The 13,631-nt window shown below is 49.5% G+C and overlaps 1 protein-coding gene across 1 annotated transcript in view; it reads right to left on the bottom strand.

Annotated features, from left to right (window-relative positions):
* Positions 1–6,569: 6,569 nt before the first annotated feature.
* LOC146780074 (uncharacterized) overlaps positions 6,570–13,631 on the bottom strand; it is a 68,599-nt gene continuing 61,537 nt past the window's right edge. Inside the window, exons 2-3 of the mRNA XM_085637708.1 lie at positions 9,310–9,580; positions 6,570–8,546 (exon numbers count right to left, since the gene is read on the bottom strand). Coding sequence (XP_085493834.1) covers positions 7,579–8,546; positions 9,310–9,442 — 1,101 coding nt within the window. The 5' untranslated portion in view covers positions 9,443–9,580 and the 3' untranslated portion in view covers positions 6,570–7,578. The remainder of the gene's footprint in view (positions 8,547–9,309; positions 9,581–13,631) is intronic.

The raw sequence follows: 13,631 nt of genomic DNA, 5'->3' as shown, positions 1-13,631 counted from the left end.
ACCCTGTCTTTCATGTATCATTGCTCAAACCAGCACCCTCCAAGCCGTCTGGGACACCTAGGCCGGTATGCGTAGAGTCGGAGGTGGAGTATGAAGTGTCGGGCATACGGGCGTCCAAATGGCGCAGGGGGAAGCTGTGGTACCTGGTTGCGTGGAAAGGCTATGGCCCGGAGGAGCATTCATGGGAACCGGCTGAAGGGGTTCATGCTCCGCGCTTGGTCTCCTTGTTCCATCGGCGTTTTCCTGCCAGCGCTGGACCCGTGGGGAGCCGCTGAGAGGGAGGATGTACTGTCAAGAATTCCTGTCATACAAGGGAAACACGCCCTTATGTAAACAGGAGAGCTGTTACATAACTCAAGGGAAACACGCCCTTATGTAAACAGGAGAGCTGTTACATAACTCAAGGGAAACACGCCCTTATGTAAACAGGAGAGCTGTTACATAACTCAAGGGAAACACGCCCTTATGTAAACAGGAGAGCTGTTACATAACTCAAGGAAAACACGCCCTATAAAGGGAGGAACCGGGAGGTACAAGGCTGTCGGATATTGTGTTTACACCGACGTACCTGCTTCGTGAAGAGCAGTGTTCCGGAGTGGTGCTCCAGTAAGGCAAGAACGGAGGTAGGTCGAGTCGTTACTCCCTGGGCCGTGTCTTGCCCCATCGTCACCTGTGAAGGACCCGGAAGCTCTACCGGTCAACCATTGAGCTTCGCTTTTTGACTCGGCTGAGTCCAAGCGCAGTGGCGCTTTTGCTGGTTGGAGTCGTAACTCCCAGCCCGACCAGAGACACAGGGACTGCCAGCTGTAACGCACACCAGGAGGTGTTTGCCGCGTTACAGACTCGGAAGTCCACAGGATCGATCGAGCGGCTGCTCTCGGTTCAGTCTTCTTGCTTGTGATTGGGGTATCGGTGACGCATCACCAGGAGGTGACTCCGCGTCCCGGTGCAGTCTGAGGAAGAGGTTGAGCGGCTGCTCCCTTCAGGTAGAGACCCCGGCTGGGTGTTTCCCTGACTCCTCGATTCTCCCCAACACTCTTCGTGCCCCTCACAGCCTACCGATTGGCATTGTCGGCCATTTCATTTCTGCCCTCTGTTGGCATACGCCGGGATCGGCGTATATGCAGAGGACGGTTAGGACCATCCGTGCTGTGGGCTGGTAACGTACTTAGCCTGGAAGATTCCAGTGACTATAACTTTTGTTTGTTCTTTGTATTTTATTTGCCTTCATTAAAAGAACTAACCCTTCACAAGTGGTTGCGTCCTCATTGTCGTGTCTGTTAAACGATCCTGAGACGTTCAGGGCGTTACACTACTAAATAGCTACACTTACCTTTATGTGAAATATGTCTATATAGGCGTTGTCAAAAACATGCGGTATTTGAGGTGTGTCCTCGGCAATCAGGACATCATTGTGAAAATCAAAAATATCTTGAAATAATATGATTAATGTAGTTTTTTAAATATATAGATGACAAATACGGCAATAAGTGGTGCACCATGCAGATGAAATGTTTAATATCTAATTATAGAATAACATACAGGTACATCATAGTTATGAAGTTGAATTTAAAAAATATTTAAATTAACAAAAAAAACAAAGGTTAAAGGCACGTTAGAGTTAGGAATTAGCATTTAAAAAACCTTAGAAATTCACTGAAAACACACAGGTTACAGGGACATTATAGTTAGGCTGACATTTCACTTGTACAAAACCAGAAAAATTCAACAGTTATTGTTACCTGAGCTAACTATAACTCATACCAGTGCAATGCACTGCTCATGACCTCACATATTACATCACTAATGACATGGTCAGTGACATCACTCATGACATCTCAAACGACATCACTCATGACATAATCCAAAGAAACAATTGACACACCCACTTACACCCCCATAATACCCACTCCCACACAATTACTGACAAATTAATTCACAGAACCCATACAAACACTCACACATCTCATCACACATCTATACAGCCAGTAAAACATCAACTCACCAATTGAGCCACTAAAAGGACCACTAACTCACATATACAGCCACTAATGTACTCACTCACTTACCAATACAGCCAGTCACAGATTCAGTTATAGAGACATAGACACTCTTACACACCCACTCATACATCTATACAGTTACTGAGATAACCACATACTTTCCCATTCAACCTGTCTCTCACTCATTTACTCACCGATACAACCACTCAAACACCCATTTGCTCACACATACAGCCACTCATACACCCATTTACTTACCCATACACCCTCATGCACACACATTGATGCACCGAAACAGCCCCTCATATACCCTGTCACTCTCTCATATAGACATATATATATCTGCTCAATCACTCATTCAGCCACATATGCACCTTCTGACTCACCATTTACAATCATTGGTACACCAACTCAGTCAACTATAAAGATACCCACACAGCAACTCACGTATTCATACATGCACAGACTAACCCACTCGCTTACCTATACAAAATCTTTAACACCCACTATCTCATGTAAAAGTCTCTTATATACCCAGTCTCTCGTCTATACACCACTTACACATCCACTCACTTACCCTCCTGCTTGCAATGCATGGTCTTCTGTAATGCCACAGCCCCTCTCACCTGCCCTATGTGGTCAGTTTGCTGGCCCTGACACCTCCCACCTTCTCTCTATAGTCTGTGTGCATGACATTATAGTCTCACTGTTGCCCTCCATGGTGTGTTGTGTTTCCAGTGCCCATCCCGGTTGCCCTCCATGGTCAGCTTACTGCTCCTGCTGTGCCCCCTTGCCCCCTGCCCTTCATTTTCCATGTGCAGACCCCTATCCCCTCCCTCCTGCCTGGTCTGGTCTGGTCTGCCCTGCCCCCTCCCTCCTGCCCTGCATGGTCAGTTATCCTACAACTGCCTCTCCTGTCTGTCTGGTATGGTCAGCCTGCTACCCTTGCCTCTTTCCCCTCTGTTCTCTGTTGTCCATGTGCATGGACCTGTGCTTTCCATGGCTTGTTGTGCTGCAATTCCATTCCGTTTGCCATGTGTGTTGTATGGTGTTGCTGCATACCCTGACACCTGCCATGTAAGGTCAGTTTGGTGCCCCTGCCTATCTCTCTCCTGCACTCTATTATCCATTTCCATGTTCCTACCCCATTCCTTCTGCCCCGAGGGATCCAATGTACATTACTTGCCAACATTTGTAACTTGGTAAGAGGGAGATTTTGTAAACAGAAAAACTGGGGAATTGATTTTCCAATTACTATACATTGAATAAGAGGAGATTTTAGGCAGGAGGCACATACAATTAAAACATCGGACGTCTCCTGCCTGAATCTAGTCTGTTGGCATGTACAGTTCGACTGCCAGTGTCTTTTCCTTCTGCCCTCAATGGTCTTTCTTATCATCACAGCCTCTCTTTCCTGTACTGCATGGTTGGTTTATTTCCCCTGCCACCCTTTCCCTTGCCCTCCATGGTCCATTGTGCTGCCACTGCTCCTCCCACCTGCACGGCGTGGTCAACTTGTTGGCTCTGCACCTTCCTCCGTTTGAGGGCCTTATTCCCATAGAATGATGGTTAGTGCTCTAAACAGCTAAAATTAGGACATAGTTCCCAAATATTAACAAAGCACTTTTTAATCATCTGCTATCTGTGTGTTTTTTTTATTCAGTTGATCACTTGATTATATGTTATACATAAGGGAGAGGATGTGGTGTTACGGCTAGAGCTGTAGACTTTGTAACTGGGGAACCAGGTTTGAGTTTCGGCATCAGCTTGATATCATGTGATTTTTGGCAATTACTTAATCTCCTGATGCCTAAAATCAAAATGAATGTGTCCTTGTGTAATGTAACTGACACTCATGTAAAGCACTCCTATACATTTGGGTCACGTCTTTGCTATCTAAAACTACAAAAAAACAAAACATTTAAGTGTTTTGCAAACTGCTGTCTTTGGGCTATAATTGGGCTACATTTGAGAGATATTGGTGCTATATTTGGGCTTTTGTTTCTCTGGTGGCCATCTTTGGAGACTTGTTTGTTATGAAGCTCTCCAATTTCCTCATTTACTGCAATATCCTCAGTAGAACATGCTTTCAGGTTTTTACTTTGATTCTATCAAGATGGCGTTCAGATGTGCCACACGTTTGGCATAAATTCAGAATGTTGGCACTCTAGTTGCTAATTCTAACACTGTAATACAGCTGATGAACACCAGGGAGTTAACTGGCTGTCTGCTGCTGGTTTTGAAATTGCATTTTTTAGTCTGCATGTCAGAATGTTTTAATGAAATAAAAGAGGAAGATATTTGAGATTTCACTTAAAATGTGTCCTAGTTTTTCTTTCTGCAGCACTAATGCAGATTTTCCACAGCTAATGTTAAAACACAAAATATGAGAGGCAATTGTAAGTGACAGTCATGTCCGCAAAACATTTTCCTGCTGAAATATGCAATACGTCGGTTCATTTTTGCAATTTCTTTTCTTTCTTCTCAACAACAGACAAACACACTAAGCCAACACGTTTTGTCCGACACGTGAACTTCTTTAGGGCCATGTGATTCTACTAGCTACAGCTGTATATCAGATGAATGATCACGTTGCACCGAAGTTTGGGAAATGTGTTTCACACTATATGCAAACCCTTGCGGTCACAAGATATCAACAAAATTTGAGATTCCAAATTTCACAATGTCTTCAAAAAGTTGCCTGTCACTAATATATTCAGTCTTTTAAAACAACATGCAATGTTCGGCACTCACCAGTGCCAAACACACTGAAGGCTGGCAATACTTGACAGACAATACACACACAAACAACCACACACCCTGGGCTCAGCCACAGACATAACACGCACACACACAGGGATGCCACCACAAATGTGGAAACAAGTACAACAGACAAACACATAGCCCAACAGAAACTCACACAGAGCCACAACAACAACAACAAACATGCCCTGTGCAGCTAAACTGGGGAAAGGCAATGGGAGCACAGACACAACATGAGTGCACAACCCCATCACCAAGGAACAATGCACAGACAACATACCACAACATACACAATAAGTGCACCATCACAGAACAACACAGCCACAGCAAACAAATAACAGATGCACAGGCCGTACAAACACATAGCAAACACAGCACGACATCAGGGGATGCACAGCAGGCAACATACACACACAGCCCTCCATGGACAACAAGCAGTGTGTGCACACCAAGCATACCTGACACACACAGGCATCAGTGACAGAACAGCAACCCACACAACACCACAGCACAAAGACAACAGCACACCCAGGAAGTGAAGCAAAAACACAAACAACACACATACATACAACACATCACCCAATAGATGCACAAGTCTGGGACACAAAGGTGGAAACAACTTGACCACAGGACTGGGCAGCACACACAGTTGAACTGCATAGGAGCAACCATGACTGACCTACAGCACCAGAACATCACACATTACCCATTGGGGAAATGCCCTGAGTGACACATTGACCCTGGACAAAGAACTGCACCACAAAGCACAGTGGCACAAATTAAGTCATGGGGAGGCACGCACACATACAAAGCAAGGGGAAAGCTCACACCAAAGTGAAGTATATTGCATGTCAGTAGGGGACTTTGCAGGAGTGTACCATACACAAAGAGAGGGAGTGCAGACCCACAATGGGTAGGCGGCTGAAGCACAGATAGGGGATGGCATGACAGCACACACAACATGCCACACTGGAGGCAAGAAGGCACCATGTGACAGCAAGGCGTGAGAAAACACAACCACAATGGCAGTGTGGAGCAGCAGGTCTGCACAGTCCCCACAAACAGCCAGACACATGGATATGCAACAAACCACAACACCGACTTGCCAGTAACACTCTGCATACTCGCAAGTGACAAAAACAACAAGTAGGAGTCACACAGAACTGTAAGGACACACCAACACAGTGCACAACACACAACTCACACATGGGCATACAACCACATCCACAGGGATGAACAATCAAAACAACAGGCACACAACTCCTGGGTGACACGTGTGTAGTTGACATTGCAGAGACATGTGCACATCAACACTCCCCACAAACTCACTCCCTTCACACTGCACACTACCTGCCCATCCAAGAGCACAAATGGAAAGTAAGCCATGGGACTAGGATGACTGGCCATCACAAGATGACCACACACATACACCACTGGGCACACATAAAGGAAGAACACACATACATGATGACCCTGGACAGCCTGCCTGCAATACTGTGTGCAGAAACCCACTCTGTGCTGGCAGTCACCCCCCCCCCCCCCCGACATGTGTACAATAGAGCCAACATGAACTAATCAAGTAAATGACTACTGCTAACCATTCGAAATTTACACCATTGCCACCACAAGTATCTGGGTCAAGAAGAAATGAAGAACCTGTCAGCCCTGAAAAAAAGAGAGTAAGTGAGCCCAAACATTGACCATGTTGAAGTGCCACACAGACCATGTGGCACAGTAAACCATTTACAAACAGCAAATTAACTTTATTCAGTAAGGACACTGACAAAATAGACAACAGGAGAAACTGTCTTTATTCACACAGTGCACAGATAAGTACCATGAGAAGAGAAGAGAAGAGCAAGGCACAAGATGGAGCGCATGTCCATGAGAAGCTGCACAGGCAGGGGGCACACAGCAGTGAACGACAAGGCCAGTGAGCAGGACAAAGTGCAGACTGAGTCCATGAGAAGCTGCACACACAGGCAGGGGGCACACAGCAGGGTCCAACACAGCAGTGAACAACAAGGCCAGTGGGCAGGACAAAGTGCAGACTGAGTCCATGAGAAGCTGCACAGGGAAGGGTCCAACACAGCGAAGAGCAACAGGGCCAGTGGCCAGTCCAGGGTGCAGACTGAGTTCATGAGAAGCTGCACAGGGAAGGGTCCAACACAGCGAAGGGCAACAGGGCCAGTGGGCAGTCCAGGGTGCAGACTGAGTCCATGAGAAGCTGCTCAGGGAAGGGTCTAACACAGCAATGAACGACAAGGCCAGTGGGCAGAACAAAGTGCAGACTGAGTCCATGAGAAGTAGCACAGTCAGGGGGCAACATTGTGCAGTACAGGCCCACCTGTGTGAGAGACAGGTGTGTGAAGGTGACTAACACTCAGACTTGGCTGTCAGGCGGACTGGGAGCTGGCTGTGTCTCGGGGACTGTCGGGGCGCTTGACGGGGGAGAGAGCGGAACAGCTGAGGTAGCGCTATCAGTGGCTTGGCAAGCCGGAGGGCTGCTTGGACCAGGTGGTGTAGTGGCACGTGGAGGCGAAATCATGCAGACGGGAGTCACGGTGTGGCTGGGAGATTGTGGAGGGGTGCCCTTCCACTTCTTGGGGATCCTAAATGGCTTGCCTGACTTTGGATCAATGGGAAGTGGTGTGGCACAACAGGCACACTCACCACCACTGCTGCAGCAGGTGCAAATGCTGGCAGCCACTCTGGTGATGTGGTGGAGCCAGCAGAACGCTTTGCCTTGCTTTGTCTCTGCTCCCCCCTTCCCCTGTTTACTAGGTGTTACCCCTACAGTGCCCTCCGGCCCCTACTTCACTGGGCTTGAAATGGGAGTCGAGGTGGTTGGTGATACTGCCTTGGAGCCCTTCCTAGGTGTACCCTTGGCATGCACCACCTCCTTGGTGGGCACAGCCTCTGTACGATTATCTTTGCGTGATGCTTTAGGGGCAGGAGAGTCCTTGGATGGGGATGCTACTGAGGCATGTGTGCCTGAGGTCTGCTGCTTTGCTATTTGTCCACTGGTATCGCCTGACGGGCTTTTCTCCCTGTGCTCTGGTGTGCCTCTGGTCTTCTGTGGGGATGGTGTCTGTGCCCGGGACCACTTGGGTTGCTGCTGCTGTGTGCTCCGCGCGCTGTATCGTGACTTTGATGTATGTGTACCATGATCACTATCGTCAGACGTGGCCACTGCCAGGGCGGTGGACAAAGGGACTGGAGCTGGACTGTGAGTATGTGTCTGTTGCAGGGCAGACGTCACTGTTGACAAAGCCTGGACTGTCCGGTGCAGCCCACCCACGTCAGAATGTATGCCCTGCATGAAAGCAACCACCTGGGCCAATTTCTTGTCGTAGTCAATGAAGGCATTGAGGAGAGCTGTCTGGCCTACACACAGCTGGCGCAAAAGGTCCACAGACTCAGCACGGATGGCAGCAGGGGGGACAGGGGCAGCAGTGCCAGGGGTGAAGGACGCTCTCCCCCTCTTACTGAGGTGGACATGGGCAGCACCAGAGGAAGTGGCTGGGAGGGTGGGCAATGGCCGCTGAGTGGTGGAAGTCGATGCAGAGTCCCCGTTCCCTGTGCCCTCAAACATGGATGCATCCCCGCTGGCTTCGGATGATGTGGTGCTTTGCGTCTCAGGCTGGGACTCCTCCAGCAGACTCCTGTCCCCCTCCGAGGCGCTGGTGACATATGTGTCACTGGGCTCCTGGGCAGCTGTGGTGCCAGTTTCACCCCCACTGGTGTCCGTCTCCTGTCCCTCCGTAACCACAGGTGATGCTGCATGGGAGAGAGCGATGTAGGGTCAGGTCAGTGGCAGCAACAGAACAAACATATGCAAGCAATGCATGACAAAAGTTGACCAAATCTACATGTTGCACACCACCCTGTGCAATCACATCATGCAAACTCACTACATTGACTCAAGCAGTGCGTGGAAACAGGATACTCAGGCATGAGTGAGCCATGTGATGACCACACAGCACAACACCCTGCTTGTGGCTCTGTTCAAACAGACACACAACTAGTTCTGAGCACACCTAGGGACATGATGGGGGCACACTACTTGTTGCCAATGACAGAACTGGATGGAACAGGAGGGGACATTACAGACCCAGACTACAACATGACAGTCCACAATGGACATTAGCCCATGCCACCCACCATGTCGTACCTTGGGGACAATATAATGCTGCACATTGCTGTAAGATGTGTAGGCCTCCCCAATATAGGTGCATGCAATGGACGCATTGATGTACGCACTGTCAGATTGGCCACACTGCCGTTCCCTCCCATGGGATTCGCAAGACTACACCAATGCAGAAGAAACCTGAAGAGCACAACTCAGAATGTAATGTGAAGGCACAGCATCCAAATCGCATTTGTAAGTACAGGTAGAGCAAATGCATGCCACAGGCACCCGGGCCAGCAGCCACTTACATGCCACAGCATCACACTACCAACATCACAGAGGCCAGCGCTGGCACAGGCTCTGTACACATGTAGCCACTCCCAGCCAAATTCAGACTTCCCAAATGCTCACCCCTGGCTTGCTGCTGATGCTCCTTCAAACGTGCATCCAGCTCAGGCTGTGTCACCGCCAAGATGTGCCCCATTAGTGGTGTCATACTGCACCGTGCCAGACGCCCAGTGCGAGGAAGCAGCCCCAAGGTCATCTCCGCTACATTCTTTGCCAGCTGGCTGATGTCGTCCCATCTCTTGTGGCAGTGGGTGCGCCGTCGGTTTGAGATCCCCAGGGCTCGCACCTTCGCTCCAATGGCCCTCCACACGGCCTTACGCTGGTGTACCTTGAGCTGCAGGCATGGGAGACAAGAGTGGGAAATGATCAGTGACACAGTGCCATGTACCGACATCTATCATTATAGCAGCAAGATACAACATCAGCACATATCAAACGAAATTGTCAATCAGAGACTATAGTACAGCTCACATGGGACACCTGCATGGGAAAAGCTAATGTTAAAGCATGCAGGTTTGAGGGGGAACACAGTCCCTGCACATCTCACGCACATGGTGGATGTCAGCACTGAAACACCCATGAAGCATGCCCACACTTCAGTCCATTTTTGGCTTGAGCAACACATACATCACATGTCAACCTGTGTTTGGGGGTGGACTCACTGTGTCCAAGACTGTGCAGCCAGCAATGTCCCTGTCCTGTGAATAGTTGAATGTGTCATGTTGGTCACATTGAGGGACATGATCACACAAATACAAAATGCTATTCACAAGGGCAGTTATGTGCAAAATACAGTGCTGAGATGACCCATAGCTGGAGTGCAATGTGAAAAGACGGATGTCATACTCTGTAAGTTGACTGAGGTGTCCTTGTCTTTGTAGGCGGGTACTGTGCAGGCCGGCTGGGCTCACACTGAGAAGGACTACAGGGGCACACACAGCCATCCAGCCAAGCAATCACTGTCCTGACTACAGCATGAACAAGGTTCTGTGTCACTGTATGGCTGACAACACAACACAGGTCACTCATACATACATGTGCAGGGAGGGAAAGCTTGGGCATTGGGTACACACACCCTCCCACTGGAGACAGCATGTCAGGCAGTGCATGACACTACCCCATACTCCCAGGCACATACTGCATCAGTCCAACTACAGGTGTGGCCCCCCTGCCCTAGACCACCACTGTTGGAAGACTTACCACGACAGTTGGGGCACAATATAGCTTTGGGTTCTGTGTGAGCACCTCGTCCACCAGTACCTCCAGCTCATCGCTCGTGAAGGGACTGGCACGGATCTTCTCTGGGGTCGTTTCAAAGGTGCAAAGCTGCAGCAATTGGTGGTCCAGGTCTTCCTCTTTCAAATGCAGCCAATGACCGCCTCCGCGGTGGCAGAGCACACCTACTGCGATCTTCAAAATTGCATCATGCCACCGCAATCATGGCTCCCATTGGCTGTATGGGCATGCTCCATGGCGGTGACAACGCAGGGGCCCGGGGTGCACTACCGCGATGGTGCATCTTTCAAATGCATCCAATGACCGCCTCCGCGGTGGCGGAGCACGCCTACCGCGATCATCAAAATTGCATCATGCCACCGCAGTCATGGTTCCCATTGGCTGTATGGGCATGCTCCATGGCGGTGACACAACCCAGCGGCCCGAGGTGCGCTACCACAATTTTGGCGGCGGAGCATGCCAGCCGCCATTTCCCCATGTCTCCATGCCTATCACTACCGCACTTGTGTGAATGGGGGTGCTGGTGACAAACTGCCGAGGCCAGGCGGTAGCTACTGCGATTTGGGTGCCATACATTGACACGAGGCTCCACCATTCAGGTGGCAGAGCATGCCAACCTCCATTTCCCCATGTCTCCATGCCTATCACTACCGCACTTGTGTGAATGGGGGTGCTGGTGACACACCGCTGGGGCCAGGCGGTAGCTACCGCGATTTGGGTGCCATACAATGCATCAACAGTGTACAGTGCCAACATGTTCAATGGCACATCATTGTGCACACAATGCCAATGCTCAATTCACTCCACTGATGGCTACACATGCCATGTTTGTGTGTGTGTAACGTAGATTTGCCTGTACTCACTCACATGTCACTTATGTATTTGATGTTGGTGTAGGCAGGACAGTGTTGTTCTGGACTGTACAATATGTACACATGTCAATGTGTTGAGGTCCAGTGACAATCACAGCGATGCTCGTATCAATGAATGATGATCTATTTAGCATTCCCTCTCATGTCTGCTCATGAACACATTCATCATTCCAGCGCCGAATGTGGTCATTGTGTGGTGGATGTGTGCCAGGTTGCAATGACGCATTAAAGTGTGACAGGTACAGCAGCTAGGTATGAGACAGTGGTTTTGATTAGTTACACAGATGCTGGATCCTATACTCCCAGGCGTGCCCATGTGAACTGTGGCCATATCCCTATGTGCATTCACATTGACAAAGGTGGTGTTTGAGGTACTTGTCTTGTGTAAGTTGACACGTGTGCCCTTTGTGTAGCTGAAGGTGTCACTCCATGTCAGCTGGTCTGTTAGTCACTATAGATGTCAGTCATTGTTGTGGTTGTGTCATCCAGAACATGATATGCTGTGCACATCTCATGAAGTATTGCATTGACATGTGTCCACTATCATCTCAAATAGGAGGAGGCCAAATTTGACTCGTCACTTGACGCTGCTGGAGGACATGGAGAATGTTGCGATCATACGGAAATGCCACCTGGACAGAGCCACCCTGAAAACCCTTTGTGATCTGTTGGAGCCCCACCTGCAGCCCCGCAGGGCATATCTAACAGCTTTCACCCCTACTTATAAGGTGATGGCAGCCCTGCATTTTTTTGCCACTGGATCATTCCAGGAGACTGTGTCCAGCACTGGTGGGATGTCACAACCGATGTTCAGCAAGGTGCTGCGTGATGTACTGTCCACCATGATGCTATAGAAGGACAGATACATCCATTTCCCCAGGGGTGCTGAATTGCCAGCTGTGAAGGGAGAGTTCTATCCCCTTGGACACATCCCCAATGTTGTTGGGGCCATTGATTGCACCCATGTCGGTCTTGTGCCACCACAGGCAAGTGAGCACATATACCGCAATCGCAAGCATTACCACTCCATCAATGTGCAGGTGGTGTGCCTGGCAGATATGACCATCTTGCAGGTGTGTGCCAAATTACCAGGCTCAGCCCATGAATCCTACATCCTGCAGAACAGCATAGTGCCCCAGCTGATGGCTAATCTTCTTCCTGAGCGTGCATGGATTGTGGGTGAGTATGCCTAGTCGTGTGGCGTGCTGTGTGTGTGACCTGCTGCCCAGAGCCTCAGCAAGGTTGCAATGTCTATTTGTGTTTGTCATACCTAGGTGACTCTGCATATCCCAAACGTCCCTGGTTGCTGAGCCCACAATGGAATCCCAGGTCCCCAGCTGAAGTCCGCTACAATTAGCACCATGGGAGGACAAGTCGTGTGGTGGAGCGTACTTTTGGTTTGCTCAAGTCACGTTTCCGCTGCCTGGACAAGACCGGAGGTGCACTGGCATACTTGCCCGGGAAGGTGTATCAGATTGTTGTGGCATGCTGCATGCTCCACAACCTAGCCATTCGCAAGGGGATTCCCCTGCTCCTGGATGATGAGGAGGACCCAAGGCCCCAGCCTGCAAACCAAGCCATGTCCAGTGATGAGGACAGTGGAGAGGAGGAAGGTGTTGACCTGCGTGAACAGCTCATCACCCACTACTTCACTTGACGGTGGGTGTGAATGTGCAACATACCCATTGTTTGATGATATTGCTGTTGTCATTAACTGGGATGTGAAAATTGTAGCATCAGCCAGTTGTAGACTCAGTGGTGGTTGGAAATGTTTCTGGGACATGTCATTCGGGGACATCTACAGGACGTGTATGTTGACACTTGTTGGCCATTGTGACATGTGCATGTTGGGTTATCCTGATGGTAGGTGTTGTGTGATGTCTGTGATGTCACACCCAGACCAGTGACGTTTGTTCGGTTATGTTTCCCTAGGTGCCTTCGACTTATCCTTGCCTACATACAGCCCATGCTCCTGGTACATTGTGATCATGTTGAAGACTGTACATCCTGCAATAAAGACGGAGCTGACACGCCAACATGTTTGTGAGGATATTTTATTTACAATGGTGAGATGCGAGGGGGGGTTACATTTCCATTGGGGGTGGGGTGGAGCAGTGAGATGACAGTTGTGGTAGATGAGATAGTCATGTGGTGACCCAGTCCAACAGACAGATGCCATTCACAAGGCAGTGTGGGGAAGGACAGTCCAAAAAGTAAGTGCAGTGGTGGAGAGGGTTGCCATCATGGCTGGCTCCATGACGGGCGTCTGGCAGGTGC

This window comes from Triturus cristatus, chromosome 12, assembly GCF_964204655.1.
Source record: "Triturus cristatus chromosome 12, aTriCri1.1, whole genome shotgun sequence".
NCBI classification, from domain to species: domain Eukaryota; kingdom Metazoa; phylum Chordata; class Amphibia; order Caudata; family Salamandridae; genus Triturus; species Triturus cristatus.
Note: the sequence above shows the minus strand (reverse complement) of the source record. Positions and strands in the feature narration are given on the sequence as shown.